The sequence below is a fragment of the Hibiscus syriacus genome, unplaced genomic scaffold (genome assembly GCF_006381635.1).
Source record: "Hibiscus syriacus cultivar Baekdansim isolate YM2019G1 unplaced genomic scaffold, ASM638163v2 tig00110777_pilon, whole genome shotgun sequence".
Lineage (NCBI taxonomy): Eukaryota > Viridiplantae > Streptophyta > Magnoliopsida > Malvales > Malvaceae > Hibiscus > Hibiscus syriacus.
This window is the reverse complement of record NW_024062858.1, coordinates 2,290,624-2,311,634: the sequence shown is the minus strand read 5'-3', so window position 1 is coordinate 2,311,634 and position 21,011 is coordinate 2,290,624. Positions and strand designations below refer to the sequence as shown.

The 21,011-nt window shown below is 30.3% G+C and overlaps 1 protein-coding gene across 2 annotated transcripts; it reads right to left on the bottom strand.

Annotated features, from left to right (window-relative positions):
* Window positions 1-3,580: 3,580 nt before the first annotated feature.
* On the bottom strand, window positions 3,581-5,261 carry LOC120139878. 2 transcript variants are annotated; one of them, XM_039154987.1, is made up of 3 exons: window positions 5,119-5,261; window positions 3,949-4,112; window positions 3,581-3,661 (listed from the first exon to the last, which is right to left on the bottom strand). In XM_039154987.1, the coding sequence occupies exons 1-3, from the start codon at window positions 5,192-5,194 to the stop codon at window positions 3,644-3,646; spliced, it is 258 nt and encodes an 85-aa protein (XP_039010918.1). In that variant the 5' UTR covers window positions 5,195-5,261; the 3' UTR covers window positions 3,581-3,643. The 2 variants fall into 2 exon arrangements, with proteins under 2 accessions (XP_039010918.1, XP_039010917.1); XM_039154986.1 differs by having other exon boundaries at window positions 3,949-4,121; window positions 5,119-5,258.
* Between the last annotated feature and the right edge of the window lie 15,750 nt (window positions 5,262-21,011).

Sequence of the window (21,011 nt, the reverse complement as noted above, 5' to 3'; positions counted from 1 at the left end):
AATTTATAAACAATGATACGATAAAAAGAAATTAATTGATTTAAAAAAAAAGTTTTTAAAGGTGATTGATTTATTTAAAGTATGAAGACTTATTCGATAATGGATACTCATAATACGTTACAAGTGATATTCACAACCAAGTATAAGATTAGAATACTTGGTATATATTTAAACACCTTTCCTTTGAGAAATAGGTAAATTTAAATTATCAATACAATGAACAAGGGATTCGGTACGTAATGATTTCTTATATGTGTTAACTTCTGAAGTAGGGGGAGGGGAGTAGGCGGCTTCGATTCAAGTTTTTGACAATTTCTGACTTGCGTTATATTTTCTAGGGGTAAACTACACGGGAGACCACTAAACTATGGTCAAAAATCAATGTGACCACCGAACTTTCAATTGAATCAATCAGACCACCCAACTATTTAATTGATTCAATCAAACTACCGGCCGTTAATTTTTAACAGAGATGGTGACGTGTCCGTTAATAAAATTGGCATAATTATATATTTGGCCCTTAATATTTACATATTATATCAATGTAGTACTATTTTAATCCAATTAAATAAATTTAATCATCCAATTAGAACGTGACATGTGTCAATGCATGATTGGAAGGTTTTATTTATGAATTTTAAATTATTTAATTAAATAATTTTTCTATTCAATTAGGTGGTGACACATTTAGAAGGTTTTATTTATGAATTTTAAATTATATAATTAAATAACTTTTCTATTCAATTATATGGTCACACATGTTAATCTGTTAATACATGATTGAAATGTTTTATTTATGAATTTACATTATTTAATTAAATAATTTTTCTATTTAATTAGATGGTGACACGTGTCACCACCAATTGAAATGAAAATAAAGATTGCTCAAGGGAAATTGAACCAGAGTCTTAAGGAGATAGAACATCAAGTGCCCAAACCATTGGGCTAGCGGTCTCCAATGATTTAAAATTACAACAATTTGTATTTATCTTTTAAAGGTTTGTTAATGATAAAAAGTAAACAAATTATTTGTTTAAAAATTTATTATTTAAATTAATTGTAATTTTTTTGAATTAAAAATATTCAATTGTTGTATAAAATAGAAATTTTTTAAAAAATAACCGAAATTTGTTCTGTTCGGTTAATAATTTTCAAATAAATTTCGGTTTGAATAATGGTTAAATAAAAAAAATTGGTTAATTCGGTCCAGTTAATTTTCAAATAAATTTTGGTTTGATTAATGATTAAAGAAAAAATTGATTAATTTGGTTCGGCTAATCGAACCAAAATTTATTTGAAAAGTATTAATCAAACCAAATTAATTTTAAAATTATTAACTGAACTTGAATTAACCGATTTTTTTTTAATTATTAACCAAATTAATAGAAGAAAAATTTGGTTAATTCTGTTCGGTTAATCGAACCAAAATTTATTTGAAAATTATTAACTGAACTGAATTAATTTGAAAATTATTAACTGACCGAATTAATCGATTTTTTTTAAATTATTAACCGAATTAATCGAAGAAAAAATTTGGTTAATTTAGTTCGATTAATCGAACCAACATTTATTTGAAAATTATTAACCAAACCAAATTAATTTGAAAATTATTAACCGATTTTTTTTTAAATTATTAACCGAATTAATCGAAGCAAAAAATCGATAATTCGGTTCGGTTAATTGAACCAAAATTTATTTGAAAATTATTAACCGAACCAAATTAACCGATTTTTTTCTTTAACCAATAATCAAACCAAAATTTATTTGAAAATTATTAACAGAACTGAACAAATTTAGGTTAATTCGGTCAATTTTCGAATTAACCAAAAAATTAAATTTTTCTAATTTATATAACAACTTAATATTTTTAATTAAAAAAACAGTTTACAATTAATTTAAATAATAATTTGTTTAAACAAATAATTTATTTAATTTTTTATCCTTAACAAACCTTTAAAAGATAAATATAAATTGTTGTAACTTTAAACTATTTGAGACCTTTAGCACAATGGTTTGGGCGTCTGTTGCTTTATCCCCCATACTCTGATTCGATTCTCCTTGAGCACCCTTTATTTTCATTTCAATTGGTGGTGACACGTGTCACCACCTGATTGGATAGAAAAATTATTTAATTAAATAATTTAGAATTCATAAATAAAATCTTTCAATCATGTATTGACACGTGTCATGTTCTAATTGGATAGTTAAATTTATTTAATTGAATTAAAATAGTGACTAAATTGAAAGAATATGTAAATATTAAGGACCAAATATATAATTATGCCAATTTTATTAACGGACACGTCACCACCTCTGCTAAAAATTAACGGCCGGTGGTTTGATTGAATCGATTAAATAGTTGGGTGGTATGATTGATTCAATTGAAAGTTCAGTTGTCACATTGATTTTTATCATAGTTTAGTGGTTTCCCGTGTAGTTTTCCCTATTTTCTAGATATTTAACGTGTCATGCACTCCTTGAATAAACACGAAATTCTTAATAATCGGTTGAGATTTTAGATTGAATATACTCATTGATAGGATTTTAGATGGCGTGTTGTTTAGGAGAAATTATTTTATAAACCCTTCTCGTTACGTAGAATATGAACCAACATATAAAATTAAAACATGTTAATAAGTTTTTTCTTAATCATCATTAAATCTCCATTTATTCTTCAACCTTTTAACTCCCCTCTCCCTCCCTTAGCTAACCACAATTTTGAAAACTATACATGAGGAGAGACATTGACCTGTTCTTTTTGAATTTCTACATTTAAAATTTTGATTAAACCCCATACGTACACTTTGTTATAAGCAAATAAAGATTACGCCCATTAATCTGGCAAATAAGTGGACTTGATTCCTCAGTAGAACATCAGTCTGCAGTAACAGAAACAATAGTGTAAAACTAGGTTCTTCCTGGAAATTTTGAAATTTAAATATTATTTGATGTGTGATTAATTCAATGATTTTCAAGTGTAAAATGAAAATCGTGTATATATTTATAAAATATTCTTGGACTATAGTGGATGAGATGGAAAGTTGTAATGACTTTTTAGGTGGAATTAGCAGGTAGAAAGCCTATCAAACAACATAGGTAATCTTGGCCAAAGGCAGTACATAGGCAATCTTGATTGTTATTGTTTGTGACAATGTGCTGAAAGGGGAGATCAATCTAATAACAGAGTATACCGAGTAACTGCTTTTTCTGCACAAAGGGCCTGGACAGTTTAGTTTGAGGTTGAGGATTCCAGGAGGTTTGGTAGCTCGACCAGAGGACTTGTCACAGGGTTTGCGAAACCAATAACATCGTCCATGGCTGCTGCTACTGGTTTGGGGATGTTATGTCTTCTGTGTTTACAGCAGTATATATATTGGCTGAATAGGGATAGTGAGAAAACAAAACAGCTGAAACAGAAAACGAGCTGCAACATATTATTTCGTCGAGAATGAAGTTTCATCACCCATAACGGTTTTTAAAGATCAATTTTGATGTTTTGATCTTTTCCAACTTTAGCAAACAATTCTTCTACATATTATTTACTTACATTCTGAAAACTAATATCCCGTCACACCGGAGAAAAGTAACAGACAAGAAGTTTTTATTCTGAGCTTCTGAAAAGCTAGCATTGTCGGCTGAAAACTCAGAAGCAGCCCCCTAACTGAAAGGTGGTGAAATGAAGTACATGTTAGAATCAGCTCTGGGTGTTTATTTTACTTATTTGTGTTGTTAAAAAGGTTGCAGTTCAAGAATAAGGGAAATGCTGAGGTTTTAATCTCAAACTTGCTAGACGATACATACCTCTTAAGAAAGATAGCATAACACAACTAAATTATGTTCCGGGTTTGTAGGATTTAACTCTAAAGGATTAGCTACGCTATAATGAAGCAAGAATCTGCGACTGTGTTTACGGTGATGATAGGCTTTTAAGGAGATCATATTACTTACCATAATAGCCTCGATCTCCCTCTCAGAGACAGGAGTACGTTTCGGCAGAAGAGATGCTTTTCCTCCCACGGCAGTGTTGATAGGCGGAGCAGGAACGTCTGAACTTGACCTTGCAATCAAGCCATCGACGATGTCTGCATGTTTGCTTGGTGCTTGATTTTCAGCAATAGATCCTATACAACACAACAAACTTTAAAAGTGATTTGGAATATGCTAAAATGGTTACATCTTCCCAAAATTTTTAAAAAAGAATCTAACAAGCCAAAATACAAACATAGCCCAAACCTAAAAGAGGAAAATTTTCAAATCTGAAACAACTTAAAACCGACTAGAACCGAACCCGATCCACCCGTCTGCCTTCTCTAGTTAAGAGTTTAAGACTTAGTACAAGAATTAGTTCATTCAACTAAAGGCCTGTATTCAGATTATGTAATCCTTGGTCTGAAACTCCTTAACATAACAAATTGATAATCAATGATATCTAATACATAAATCACTCTTATTTTCTGATATCACTAACTTCTCGAAACGATCCATCCTTAATCATCCTAAGGAAAAGAACAGACTAGAACTACATCAGCAATGTTACAATACTACATGTAATTATATCACAGCAAAATTTGGTAGGTTGCTTGTGTTCAACATGTATATGCTTTGCATCCTCCAGCTATTTGGTTTCCAACACATGCTATCGTTTCGGATTTGGGGTTCGAATCTTTCGACTTTCATGGTGAAATCTAATTTGGTATTCTATTTTCTTTTTCAGGCAAGACCGGTGCGTGTTGGAATTTAATCAAATCCATCCCACTTGCCTAGATTTCATTAAAACCAACGGTGAGTGTTCTTAGCAAATATCCATATGAAATGCTCAGATAACAAAAATGGCAACTCTCAATGAAGGAATACGAAATCAGTATATTCTAAATCAAGCATCTGCAGTTCACAGTGGACCATTTGCAACAGACGAAACGTGGAAGAAAAGGTAAAGAATTGAAACAAAATTTAGTGAATTCAATTAAACGCTCAAGAAACTTCCCAAGGCCAGATCTTTTAAGGTAGATAAAGGAAACCCAGAGGCTGATTTCAGAGCACAAATTGTAGAATGGTAAGCAACTCAATTTTTCAACTCAGTAAAAGGCGTAGATGAGATGATGAAACCCAAAGAATAACCTGAAGAAGGGGATTTGGGGTGTCTTTGAGGGAACTTAATGCGTGGAATTCTCTTCAGTGCCTGCTCTGCTCCCATCTTCACTTTACCCTTCTTGTTTCCTCTCTGATCTGCTTCTCAGAAGGTTAGTTGGATGTTGGAAATTGGAATCATCAATAATCATTGTTATCCGGTGTTTTGAAAACTGGACCGGACCGGATCGGCCGGTTCAACTGGTTTAACCGGAAACGCTACTTAGTCCGGTTCATTCTATATCGGTTGAACCGCTAGTAATGAACCGGCCAGAATTGTTGAACTATTCGAATCGGATCGACTGAAAACCGAAAAAAACTGAGAAAAATCGTCAATTTTATTTTTTATTTTTTAAAAATAAATTCAACCAAACGACGTCGTTTGTTAAACGAGCCAAGTCGAACTCGAGTATTACTAAGCTCGACTCGAACTTAAAAACTTTAAAAGTAAGCTCAACTCGACTCAAACTGACGAGCTAAAAATTATCAAGTTCAACTAGAACTCAAAAAGGCTTGAACTAAAAAAAATTAGAAGCTCGATTGAAGCCTAAAATTCGAGCTTGATGAAGTGAAAAAATAGTTCACTCAATGCTCACCAAATGTTCCATGATTTTGAATGCCAAATTACCTCTATTATTTATAGAAGTTAGTTAAGATGCTCTTCTATGTTTCTTAGCCATGTGGGATTGTTTTGTTTTCATATTTTTACTCTTTAGACTTTTGGGATGTTTTTCTATGTTTCTTAGTCATGTGGAATTGTTTTTAAAAAAATTAAACTAAACAATATCATTTTGTTATGATTTGTTTAGCCCCAAATTTATTTTTTAATTATAATTATATAATTATATTTATTATTTAATATGTTTTACCTTAAATATTAGGTTGTAGTTAATTTAAATCATTTTGTTTCACTTGATTTTATAGTTTTTAACTTATATATGTTATGACTTGCTTTGAATATGACTTGTGATATAAAAAATTATTTTTTATTAAATATTTTTGGTATTTTATTTAATTTTTTAAATAATTATGATGTCGTCCGGTTCTTCCGACCGGTCGGACCGATTCGACCGATTGAACCAATAAACCGATAGCATGGCTGGTTCGCTAACCGGTCCGGTTCTAAAAACCATGTTGTTATCTTCCTCTTGTTATTCATTTATTCTTTACTTATCCAATAATTAAAAATTTTTATGTTAGTTCTACTGTACGCCAATCTTAACATATAGTTAAGAAAAGATCCTATAAAAAAATTAATATTTTTTAATACTTTTGATAAAATACTGTTTAAAATATTATTTTTACCAAAAATATTATTTTCGCTAACTAATTTTCAGTAAAACCCAATATTAATATTTTTTTAGAAAATAATGTTTTAGGTAACATTTTACCGGAAATGTTAAACATTTTAGGTAGCACTCAATATTAACATTTTCAATAGAAAAAAATATTTTTTTAGGTAGCGTTTTACCGGAAATGTTAAAATAATAATAATATTTTCGATAGCGTTTTTCTTTAATCGTATATTAAGGTTGCCGTACTTAAGACAACCCAAAAAATAAAGTCACCAACTTCTCCTTTAGTAAATAAATTAAGGGTAAACCACAAATTTAATATCTAAACTATCCATTTTATGTTGTTTTAATACCTAAAGTTTCATTTGTTTCAAAATCATGCCTAACGTTTATTGTTTGTTTCATTTTGATTAAAACATGAGTAATTTGAAAGTTGAATAGTTAAATTGAAAACTTTTAAACTTTAATGACCAAAAAAAGAGTAAGAAAATAGTTAAGTGATGAATGATGTAATTTATCCATAAAAAATAACGTGTGCAGTAGTTCCCTTAAGTTTTTAACGGCGACATATTAAAATGAAACAAAAAGTAAACGTTAGGTACGATTTTGAAACAAATAAAAGTTTAGGTATTAAAACGAAACAAAATTGATAATTTAGGTACAAATATGTAGTTTACCATAAATTGATAAATGTTAGGAAGGATTAGTAGTCTATTGGCCCATTGACGTTCCAGTGTAGCTCTTAGTTATAAACGAGTTCAGAGAATGATTGATTTGCGAAATTATGAGAAAAATGAGAAGAAAAGCAAGTTTGGTTGTTCTGATTGTGGGTATCTATCTTCAAATCAAAAGTGATCAACGTTCATCACACCAATTGTTGATGGAAATAAGTTTAATTTAGAGACTATTGATAGTCAATCCTTTTTAATTTGGATGAATAATCACAACCGATTAGAGAATGATCGCTGACTTATGATTTTCTTGAAAAGAAAAGGTGTTAGGATACTTAAGAAGAAAGATAAGGAGAAGAATCCACCATTTTCCAATAGTTGAGAGGAACTTATAGTGGTTTTGTATAATTGTGTCAGTGGGAACCAAAACGATGAAGATGTAGAGGTATGCATAGAAGGACACGTTCTCCCCTCAAAAAGATTGTTTCAAGTACCCAGGGTCTATGATACATAAAGATGGGGGTGTGGATGATGACGTTACACATCGTATAAAGGCGGGATGGCTAAAGTGGAGGGCTGCTACCGGAGTTTTGTGTGACAAGAAGGTGCATCTAAAACTTAAGGGAAAATTTTATAGAATGGCAATAAGACCAACGCTGCTGTATGGATCAGAATGTTGGGCAATCAAGAAGGGTCACGTAAGGAGGATGGAGGCCGCAGAAATGAGAATGCTTCGATGGGCATGTGGTAGGACTATGTGGGACATGACACCAAACTCTGCTATTAGGATGTCCTTGGGGGTTGTGCCTGTATCCAAAAAATTGAGGGAGGGAAGACTACGGTGGTTTGGGCATGTCCTTAGGTGACAACCGTCGGATACGATCAGGAGGGTAGAGTCGATTACAGTCGACAGTGCCAGAAGGAGAGGACGACCAAGGCGAAAGTGGGAAGACTGCTTGAAAACTGATTTGAATGATTTAACCCTTACCGAGGACATGACCTCAGATAGGAAAGTATGGAGACTTAAGATCAGGGTAGCTGAGTAGTACGGGTCACATCCTTAGGGTGTATCATCTCTGTCTTTTTTTAATACCTTTATAGAAATTTCCATGACTTCTACTTTTTATGCGTCTCTGTCATTGTAATTTATGAAGGCTAAGAACTAGGGTATTGGAGAAATGTTGCCTTAGTTTAGGTTTTAACCCATTTGACCTTATTTCTTCCCGTTGCTTGCTATCGTTGACTTCTGTGTATTCTTCTCTTCATGTTTCCTCTTTTTAATTTTAGTTGGATCTTACGTTTCTGTCTATATGCAGAGCTTTTTACGCAGGGATTTAATTGCATGGATTAATTCTCATTACAGATGTGCATATGTAGACTGCATATGAAGACTATTTAACTATGTATTTATTTTTTATTTTTATACATGCATTGCATTTTATCTTTATTTTTAATTTTCTGACTGTCGGAGGTCTTCCACGGAAGCTGCTCTCAACCTGGCATTGGGGGCAGCCTACTACCCTACCTCCCCTTACCCCATTACATATGGGAATAGGGTTTTGTTGTTGTTGTTGTGTCAGAACTACTATAGTTGTTTATAGGTTGACATATTAAACAAATCTGATAGTCAGATCTTTAGTTTTACACTAATAAGTTAAAATGGATACAAATAAAGATGCATATGATATTTAGTTTTACTCACATGCCCTTATATATTTGCTCTATTTATAGGATTTAGGTTGCATAGATAGTTTTGTAGGGATAATGTAAGAGTGTAATATCATGTATTTGTAATACTTATAATCTTTACATTTATAGTAAATTATTATTTCTCTCATCTATATAGATAAAAAAGCTGAACAACGTTAAATCTCACATCTTACTCTTGTTTTATTCTACATTGATATCGTTATAATTATTTTTTCTTACAAATTTTCAACGTGAAAAATTCATTTCTAAATCTAAACGACCCTTAGTACAACTTGAAAAGACGATGAACTTATAAAATTTTAGAGAGTAAAAATAAATTATAAAAAATATTTAAAATATATAGTAATTTAAATTTTTTATGGTAGACAACTACCTTACTACCCATCCCTAAAAATAATTTATTCCTCATCTTCCTTCCTCAACATTATCACTTTCTTCCTCATCTTTACTGTCGTCAAGTACCACTGAAAAAAAAAGACCACCCCTTTAATTTGACGTAAAATACCTGTATTTTAGTTCTCCTCTTCCTTCAAAATAATAGGTTCAAACTCAAAATTAGAGATAATAATTATCTTTTTAATTATTAAAATCATTTAATTTGTAGCGCATATTTTCTCGTATTAGAGTAATTATCATGAAAAAAGTTATGACATATCATATTTCTAAAATCCAAACCCACTTTCCAATTGCCTATGTTATTATTTTGAATTTATAATGAATTTTATATAAAAAATATTTTAGTATTATATTTCATTGTGAAATTCATATTATGTTAATTTATAGGATCTTAAATTAAAACAGACTCGAACTTGTAAATTTTATTACAAAGATAATTAATTCATTAACTAAATACCGATTTAGGACCTTTTTGAGAAGAATAAATGACCGCCTAATTTTATTTTCATGTGATCAGCTCAAGTTCTCAATCCCTCATCCTGTGCTCAATTACTTTTGTTTTAAAAAAATTTAATACAATACGATTAAAAAAATTCATGTTTGCATTACTTTAGCCCTTTCCTTTTTCTTTTCTCTTTCCAAAAAAAAAAAGTTAAAACACTTTTACACTTTGTACGCACCATTAATCACCCGAATAAATAAATAAAAATCGTTAAGTATCTTTAAATTGTTAGAAGAAGTCGTCAATCAGTTTAAGTGATTGAGTCATCAAAATTTTTAAAGGCATGTGACAATCATAATTTAATTTGGAAGCATAATTACGTGTGAGGAATGATTATCACCCTTACGATATTCGTAAAAACGACGTTTACTTGATCATAAATATTTTGTCTATTATGAATACAATAGATGTATTATTTATGTTAATATATATATATAATCCTGGATCCTCTAACAACTAAGAGAACCCATAATTACTATCGAAAACTTAAAATTTCCTTATTAATTTATATTAAAAATTGTAAGATAAATCTGTTATGGGCAATTTCAAATATTTTCCAACATCTAGAAAAATACTAAAAACATTGCCTTATTTTATAAAACATTTAAACTTATACGAATTGTGCTAAAAATCGAAATCTAAAGTTCTCTAAAATACTCCCGAATTCTCTAACATAAAAGGTTGAATATAAAATTCACTATTTAATTCTCTAAACCCTAAATAATGATAATAAAGTAAATACATAAAATTGATGAACGAAATTCGGAACTAAGGTTAATTTGAGAGATTTCAACTTGATCAACATCTAGAGTAAGAAGGACTCCTCGAATACCGAGATTTTTATTTGAAAAACAAACACATAAAAATGACTATTAATATTCATTTACCTTTTTATGAAAAAAAAATTAATTCACAAGATTCTAGTTTTCCTAATATTTAATATCTAAGACAATTAAATTATCCTCAAATAACAAAAATGTAAAATTAGATATTTAGCATGGAATGCAAATAAAATCGAGAAAATTCGACTTCCCTAACATCTAAGACAAGAGAAATTTCCCTCGATTTATTTCTACTTCACATTTAAAAGATAAAGGGAAATATGTAATTTTTTTTAGAATGGAATAATAATTTTAATATTGTTAGTAAGTATATAAAAATGTTTACAAATATATCATAGAAAAGGTAAACCGAATAAACATAAAAAAACGTTTATAAATATATAAAAGGTATACTTGCAAATTAACATAATAATATATATATACATACATATATTAAAGGTTTATTATACATAAATTACGTAACATACAACATATAAAAGGAAAAAGAAATCACATATTATCTTGAAAGAAATTATTAATAATTATTAATAAAATAAAAGGTAATTAATACTAATATTAATATCATTACCTATAATAATATTTAGTTATATGGTAATAAAACTAATTACATAGTAGTTAATATTACTAATAACAATTAAAATAAAAACATATTTTAATAATATAATAATATAATAATAATTAAAATAACAAAACATATTTTAATAAAAACATCGGACAAAAACCGGTGTATACAAACTTATTATCTTGTTCCAATCCAATTTATTTCATCACTAATAGTTAGAAATGAACCAAATTCACCAAAAATCCAATTTTCCCAACTTTTTGAAAATCTAAACATTAGTTCTTGAACTCTTATATCCTTTTCAATTTAGTCCTTTCTAATCGTAAGTACTCCAAACTAAGGAAAAAATACAACTATCATCCCTTTATGACATAAATCCTTCAAATTTTGAAATTTCTTTTTTTTGGAAAAATACAAATTTACCCCTCATAATTTGCAATCTTTTCCATTTAGTCTTTGTCCTCAAATTTGAGACTTCCTTGCTAGGAAAATCATATTCAGCCTCATTTAATCCATTATTACTAATTAATCTAATAACAGGACCTATATTCAAAATAGTTTATCTTCAAATTTCAGAGACTACTAGGCACAAACCTTTTTCTTAGAGGACTCGCACACCTCATCAACCGTGACTCCGTTCTTTCGTGTGAATCTCCATTTTTATGCTTTATCTATTGTTTTGTTTTGTGTGAATCTCTATCTTTCTTCTTTATTTACCTTTGTTTATGTGTGAACCTCTTCTTTATCCAAAGCTTGTAACAACATTTGTTATCATGGAAAAAATCAAGACAATATGATAACCGATGACAAACGCATAATTTTATATTACATGGAGAATTTATAAAATTTTAGAAGATAAAAACATATTATCAAAAGAAATACATTAATACAAAAATTATACTTTCTACCGGTCATCTTATGATCTGTTTTTTCTTTAAAAGAATGATCTTATGATTTGTATTCATGCTAAGTCATATGTATTAGTAAATGACTATTTCTAGACCCAGGGGCGGATCATAGTGAGGGCCCAAATGGGCCCCGACCCCTATTAAATTTGTATATTTGATATAATTTTGGTCTAATAATATTTTGGTTTATGTAAAAATAAATATTTAAATTAAAAAATATAAAATTTTATTAATATTTAATCAAGTAGGACCGAAATAAAGAAAGACAACCCCGTGTTCTCAAAACTTTTGGTCTAATAATATTTCGGTCATTGTAAGTTTAAATATTACACAAATTAAGTGTTATCTTGTGAATTTTGAGTTTTTCTTTTCTTTTTATAAATTTAGGGTGAATACAAGGTAATATATGTACAAAGACTCTCAACTATTTAACAAGGAACGCTCATACTCCCACATGAGCAGTGCTCGAACTCGAGACCTCAAGGACAACAACAATCCTTTAATCACTAATGTTGCTTAGTTTATGCTGAATTTTGAGTTTAAATACTTAATAAGTCTTTATATTTTTTTAAATAGTCAAATATTTCTACCTCTATTAATATTTAATTATGATTCCGTCCCACTATATAATGTTGCCTTTAATAGCATAAATTGTCAATACTCGGTCTCGCAACCGAGTGGCTGAGAATTAAGGACCAGTGTACCACTCAAGAAAATAATGTTGAACTTAAAGTATGTGACTTATATATAATAACTAATAATTAATAGGAGAAAGTATCTGAATGGTTATCCGATTATAGAGAGTTATTTTGTTAAGTTTCCCGATTATTAAAAGTTACAAAATGATCCCCGATTATAGGTGATTTTTGTTGAGTCCCTCAACTATAGTGATATTTTATTCCATCCCCCGACTATTAAAAGCTATAAAATGGTCATTCATCTAATCTCGTCCTTTTTCGTTAAAACTTAACGTTCATCTGAGCTGGAAGTAAACTTGATGACTGGAATATGATAAAATCATATTGTAATGATGTATACTGACACATTCGTTGCTTTTAAGCATTAGCTCGACGACTTAATGTTTCAAGCATTGGCTTGACGACATAATATAAATAGAGAATCGATCCACAAAATACAACTCATGCGGTTTTGGGATTAAATGTTATCATATCTTGATTAATAGGTTTACATTTAGCTCAAACAACCTCCAATTTTTATTTTTTTTACGAAAAAGAACGAGTTTGAAACATATGAATAGTCGGGTGACTATTTTGTTAATAGTCTGGGACTAAACAAAATAATGGCCTATAATTGAGGACTCAACAAAGTAGTTCCTATAATTGAGAGACCATTTATGTATTTTACCCTAATTTATATTTTATTAATAATTACAAAATATTAGTTTAAATTAAAAGTAATTTAATATAATTAAACTTTAATCATAAAATAAGTAACTAATTAAGATTAATTAATGATGGAGTTATTAAAAACTAAGATTAATGTGAAAGTTATAAAATCAGGTTTGAAGTTCGATTATAGGCAATCCCTTTCTCTCTCTCTCTCTCTTCTTTTTCTTTTGGTGTATAGAGGGAGATTGGAGTCCTATCCTAAGCTATTGGAATACTTTCTAGTTGAATCCTTTCAGCAACTATCTCTGGAGATTGAGTGAATTCATGTGATCCATTCAAGAAAACCCATGCGTGGTAAGGATGTTTATTGTCTTATTTCCTTCTGTTGAAGTTTGATTCGAATTTAAAGTGGTACAAATTAATTAGAAAAATAATAAACATAGTTCGATTAAAAGTTTATGCGTATTTGCCAAGGATGTCTATTGTCTTATTTTCTTATGTTGAAGTTTGACTCGAATTTAAAGTGACACAAATTAATTAGAAAAGTGATAAACTTAATTTGATTAAAAGTAGAGAACTTTATTAAAGTAAATTTATACTTTATTTAATTTCCTTTGCAATCAACTAATCAATTATCTATCCATAATAAAGATAAGTCTAAGGGTTTTCCATGTAAATCTTAGTATTATTTATTTATTTTCAATCATTTGTTTATCGATTATCATTTTGAAATTACAAATTCTCTTGAGATATGCTTGAAATCTTCTATCCAATCTGGGTGAATAAGAATATCGATGTTGTTTATTTTCATGGCCTTACTACTATCAGTTTTAATTATTACTCATTTTTTGTCACACCCCAATTTAAGGGCTAAATTTTATTAATTTAAAGTATTAAATTAAAGTTGTAGCAAGGAAAAAGTTAAGGATCAAATTGTAAATTTTTAAAAGTTTATAGCTCGATTTTGGAATCTATGGGAAGTTTAGGGACTTAATCCTAAATTTTACCATTTTCCTAGACAGTGAAAAATAAAAATATTAGAAACCCCATGATCCCTAAATCCCTAACCCCCAGCCAAACCCCCATCATTGCCTCACCAATTTCTTCACCATCGGTTGTTATAGCCAACTCGTTCCCCGCATCTGACCCATCTATGTCCGGCGACAAAAATCCCTAAGGTTTCATGTCGAGAATCAACGTCGTTCGTCGTCAATCAACGTTCGATCGATTCAGGGAGAAACCATGCAGCCGCCGTAAAATCTTCATTTTTCGGTTGATTTCGTATGTGTTGCAGCACACCGCCACCATCATCAGCTTCATCGGCAACGTGAGAACAAAACCCAGGTGAGTGACGCCTCTATCGCTGTGACATCGTCGACTGTCGTTGGGGGTAAGCTTCGAGTGTTTTTTCGGTTAATTTAGCGTAGATTTGGCTGATTTTTTTATTAGTTGTGGGTTGTTTTTTGTGATTAGTTGGTTAGGGGAGAATCGACCGATCGAAACAACCCCTGTCACTGTCGCACGTGCCGGTAGTGCGCATGGGGCTCTCCAACCGGTCTAGGAGGCTTCTGGAATCAGTCCAGTCATACCTAACCGATCCAGTCGAATTGAGTCAAACTAACCCAACCTGTTGACTTTAATCGATCCAACCGTTGACTTTGACCAGTCTGACCATTGACTTTGACCGGTCTGACCGTTGACTTTGACAAAAAAAGTTAAATTTTCTGAAAAGTTATATTTTATGTTTTTTGACGTCCCAAGTTCGAATCCGAAGTCTGTTTTGCCAAATTTGTACTTGATAAGTCGTTTTTCAATGATTTGTCTTCGGAGTTAAATTTGATTTTTTGATTAAGTTCAGTTTCTGACGTAAATTCGGTTGCTATGTATCCGATGAATTATTGGATGTTGAATTCAAGTTCAAGAGTGATCGAATGAAGTTTAAATTTTCGATCGATAGAGTATGAAAATCGAGATAATACTTTATTATCTCTTTGCATGCTTTATAGAACATGTTGATAATGGATAAATGCATGGATGTATATGATTGGTCTATTATGCATGTTTGATAATGGATGGACTCGAGCCGAATACAGTTTAAATGATAAATTGGTTAAGACTCGATTGAATTACATAAAGGAATTGGAAGACTTGTAAGAAATGATTTCAAGTACAGTAATTAATCTGAAGAGCCAATGACTTCAGAATTATTAAATTCTAATTATTTTCGTTAAAAGGTTTAATACCGGAATCACCTTATTACAAAATTGCCCATATGGGGTAAAAATGGCTCGGACTGACTTGAGAGCGAAAGTACCTTGAGATTCGTATTTTAATTCGATAAATCACTATTTCATCTGTTAAATTCATGATCTGCTCGGATAGTCACTAATAAGCGGATCCTAACATTCGAAAAGGTACAAGACCTATATTTATTGATTATCAAAAGCACCTAAAGACTAAAATATTGGAAATATTATTATTGTCTTAATTAGTCAGAAAAATTGAATTAAATAGAAAAAACTGGATAGAAAGAAAAGAAAAGAATAACCTTGAATTGTAATTTAACCAAAATGCCCTTACACTACCAAAAGACCATGAATACCCCTAAGAGTAAAAATAACACTAAACAAACTTATCTGACCAAATTACCAGAAAAAAGATACATATGTTTGAATTAATCAAAATTACCAAAATATCATCGAGCTACAAAATAATTAAAATAACCTTCAATGTTCAAATGACCAAAATACCCTGAACTCTAATTAAACTAGAATACCTTGAAGCCTAAGTTATCGGAAGTAGTGACACTGACAGAATTAAATGGAATGACGATAATACCCTTAAAGTGTAAAAAGGACTATGGATAGACTATGGAAACATCGATGAACCTAAATAATTGTACTGCCTCTAAATGTTATATAGCACAACTCAAGTCATCGGGGCATTTTGGATACTATTACAACACAGAAATAAAATAAATACCAATAAAATACCTATTTGTCTCCTAAAAAATTGATCAAGGATGATTTTGATATTGATCAGATCAACTAGTGCAAGCAGTAATAAGAAGTGAATAATAGTGAAGTATCACAGTCCTAATGATTGACAAGTATCACAATATTGAGAACTATAGATCAATCGGACTCGAAATCCTAATAATTCAATATATAATCTGGAATACCTTAAATCATCTCTATAATCTTGTTAGATTAAATTACTAAGAATTCTTCAAGAACCAAATGTCTAAAATGCCCCTGATTTGCCTGAATAATGGGAACACTCATGTTATGTCTAAATCTTCAATAACTCTGATGTAAAAGATTCTGAATGCCTTCCTAATACCCAATTGCCTACGAAAAATATCTTAATACTATATAATCTTGGTAAATCACTTCCCTAGTGAATAATGAATCAATTAGCTATCAAACCCCCTTTTATAGGGATCTTGATTATAAATCCTATTAAATTACAAAAGTTTCATGTTTACCTATCTGATAAATACCAAGTATCTCCGAAGAATATTTGGATCCTCTAGTACGTTCCTTATGTGACAAGTAAATGTTTTACTTATTTTAAAACATGATTTTTCGAAATCATTGATTTACTGGATTATGAACTATGGCTCCATGGTATATGTTATTTGGTTACCTGTTTTCACTGTAAAATATTATCATTTCTGATCTATGGATCATGGAATATACTGGTTAATACTTGAACTATTTTATTATTATCATTATCTAGGTAGGCCATAGGCCCCAATGCATTCCCTTAGGGTGGCTCCTTTGTTGTGTGCTTAGGTTAAGTCCTTATAGATGTAGTTTTGGGGAACTGCATAAAGATGTTTGGTTGGAGGCTTCTACTATAGTTTTGAAAGTATGTTTTAAATTGTTATTGTTTTAAAAAGATATGTACCTTTTCACTAGTTTTGGTTGGAACACACTATATATCCTATTCTGATCTCCTGAACTTGGTCCTCTGAATGTTTCTTATGAACTGAAATCTTCATTTCTTTTACTCGAAGAGATATCAGTGGAATATTACTCAAACCGAAAACCTGTAGACATCTGAATTAATAAGGAAAATTATGTTTTTCCATTTGTCTGCATGTCCTTCAATATCACTTGGTAGTTCTGTATTACTGAGCTTCTCAAAGCTCACTATTTTACTCACCATTTTAGGTTGAAAGAATTAATCCAGTTCAGCTATAAACATCTACGAATGGGAGTCTGTAATACCCCCAACCCGTACCCGACCCGGATACGAGGCTGAGGTGTCGCATTGACTTTTCAAACTTTGACTCTTGACAAAATTCAAAGAAAATTTAAATCTTTCATTAAAGTAAAAGCGGTTTAGTTACATAAATTGACCACAATACCCAAAATCAATCAGAGCATAACTAATTCAACCAATTAGTACATGCCAACTATACTCAAAATAACCAAAACATTTAAATTCTCTATTTTCTGATCTGAAATTTTATAAGGGGGGTGTTGACCTGTCTTACTCTTCTTCGCTTCTCTTCTAGCTTCTGTAACCTACGTATGAAATAATCACACGCTAAGTCTATGACTTAGTGAGACATAAAAACTTATAATGCACTTTATAACATATATCAATACATGCATGTTCTGTTCTATCATGATATACCAAATTACATGATTTCCTCATATCATGTAAAAGCATATCAATTAATTACAATAAATACATGCATACACATAAATCATCATTAGCAGTTTATCATGTAATCACATACTTTTATGCTTAACCTTTTCAATCAAACACTATACACACACAACATCATATCATTTCTATAACATTTATCATATCACTAACATATAATTGTTTATATCTCTTGATTAGCCCATGTACATATGTAAGAACTATAGATATGTGAGTCTATGGAGGTTGTGCACTAATGTTGTCATCACAGCTCATATAAATGCACCGAAGTGCCACGTAGAATTGCACCGTAGTGCCGCGTAGAATTGCACCGTAGTGCCATATAATAATGTCCATAAGGACCACATATCATTCCTTAAGAATCATATACATATGCTAGAGATCAAGTATGTGTCTCACAAGACTTCACACATGTTCCAAAGAATATATATATATATATATATCCCGAAGGACCGCGTAGACCCTCGACTCTTGGCATGCCAACTATACCCCTAGCTCTCATGACACACAACATGGGCATTGTCATTTATATCATTTCATATTCACACATGCATATTAATTATCTTTTATCACATGTCTGATCTCTTATAATCATGTAATCACATAGCTCATGTCATTTCTTGTAAAATCACATATATCATGTAATACATATAACTTATACACTTTCTCATATGTTCACATGGTTCACATCACATGAATCATATCTTTTCATATAGTTTATGTTTTATTCTCTTATATTCCCATACATGTAATACATATCAAGCATGGTTACACAACTCCTTTAATTATAACCTGCATGTACCTATATTCTTTTTCATATACTCACATAGTCATATAGTATAATATTTCATATAACCTCATGAATCAACTCACATGGATACATACTCAAATTCTCATAGTTACATATCACTTAAATTATTCATATTTACCTAATCCATGGTCATATAGCTTCTATCACCAAGTCACTTATCTAATCTCTTATTCTCATATGTTCATATTTATCATATAACACATAAGTTTTATTGCATATTTATATCTCATTCCTACATCACTAATTCATAATATAATTTACATCATATCATCTACCTTATTCTGTATTTCTTGGTATGCACTTGCATTACATAACCTACATTATACTTATAAACCTGAATATATTACTTATATTATTTCTTTTATATACAATTTAATCTATTTACTTAATTTAATTCCGTACAACTCCTATAATCATTTCATATCACTCCATAGCTTCTATTATACAACTAATGTATCATAATTTTATTTAAGCATATTAATCTTTCTCCTCTATCTTATCTTATATGCTCATAGTATCACTGAAGTTCAAGTCTCCTAGTTAATATATATTATTTATGTAGCCTTTGCTTACTTAGTTCATATCCTTTCTCATAAACTCACTTTTACCATATTCTCATATTATTACTTAAATTATCTCATAACATGTATTCACGTAGTAATATTTCATTTATATATATGTATATATCAAAGATCTTATCACATAACTTATCTTTTATATTCATATAATTTATTATCATATCATATGGTTTATATCATCATAACATATCACATATTCACATCAACCATATAATACATATATACAATAACATGTCAACACATATAAATCATACACATATATACTTCTATTTATGAATTCATGCATTTTACTATGGAAAATAGACTTGTCGCAAGTCTTATTTCCATTTAACATCATATAATACTAATATGCACTCACCTGGCCTCACTAGTCCATTCCAATCTCTCATATTCCCTTTTTATCGATCTTACTTGTCAATGATTCCAGAACTCGTTTAGGCTCTGAATCTACATAATTATACATTTTAAGACAATTATTAGATACCTACACCTTGTAATTTGATACTAGCAACTTAAACGAACTTATTAAACCAATATTTACAATTTTCCTTTAGGGGGAATCGGTTCCCTACTATGGGGGTATCGATTCCCTCATGTCATTCTGGAAATTTTTTGTTCATTTGAAGGGGTATCGGTTCCCCTTGAATGGGTACCAATTCCCCTTGCCTAGAAATCATATTTTTAGCTCGAAAATCACTTCATTTTCAGCTCAACACTTCATACTTCATTCCCTTTAATATTCCTAACTTTCATACACATACTTAAACTCATTTCTACTCCATAATTACTTCTTTAAACTCAAAATTCTATCATTTTCATGGCATTCAAAAATCACACTAAATTTCCAACATGTTCTAAAGCCCATTCTATCACTTCATATCTCTTAATTTAACCCTTGACAAGTCAAATTAAACTTCAAAATCTATTAACTCCTTCTATTTCAAAAATTAACTTAAAAACTCATTTTCTTAATTTCTTATAACTTGCTAATCTTTGAGTTTTAAGCCACCTAAAGCTTTCCTTAATCTTTCTTAACATCACAAGAATCAAAACAAGCTTTAAAATGAAAGAATTAACCAACTGAAGACCCACTTACCTTATACAAGGCTTCACGGTGGAGAGGAGGAAGAAGAAGACTGAAGAATAGTATGGAGAAAATATCTCCTTTCCCACATTTTTATATCCCTTAAACAAAAGAATAAAAATCATCTCTTAGAAAAGACCATAATACCCTTGTTATTTCCAAACTTTACCATTAAATCCAACATCAACTTTCTTCAATTAAATCCATGAACTTTTAACTTATTTCGAAATCGAGCACATAGTTTTTAAAATTTGTAATTTAGTCACTTAAAAATTTGCAATTTAGTCACTGGCCCTAATTTGGGATGTTACAAATCTCCCCTCCTTTAAAGAAAATTCGTCCTCGAATTTTCACTGCACACATTGATAAGAACATATATGCTAATGTTCTCATATTGTTTCCTTTACTTAATCTTTCTTTCCCTTAGTTCTTCAACTACCCCTTTTTTTTATACATCCTTATCATGTCACTTATCATATAACCAATATCATCAGTT

Bases quoted from the DNA above. Each gene is read 5' to 3' on its own strand.
- LOC120139878 (XM_039154986.1), bottom strand. From the start codon at position 5,194: ATGGGAGCAGAGCAGGCACTGAAGAGAATTCCACGCATTAAGTTCCCT. The intron at 4,122-5,118 runs GTTATTCTTTGG...TGTGTTGTATAG, and splicing joins CCCCAAATCCCCTTCTTCAG to GATCTATTGCTGAAAATCAA.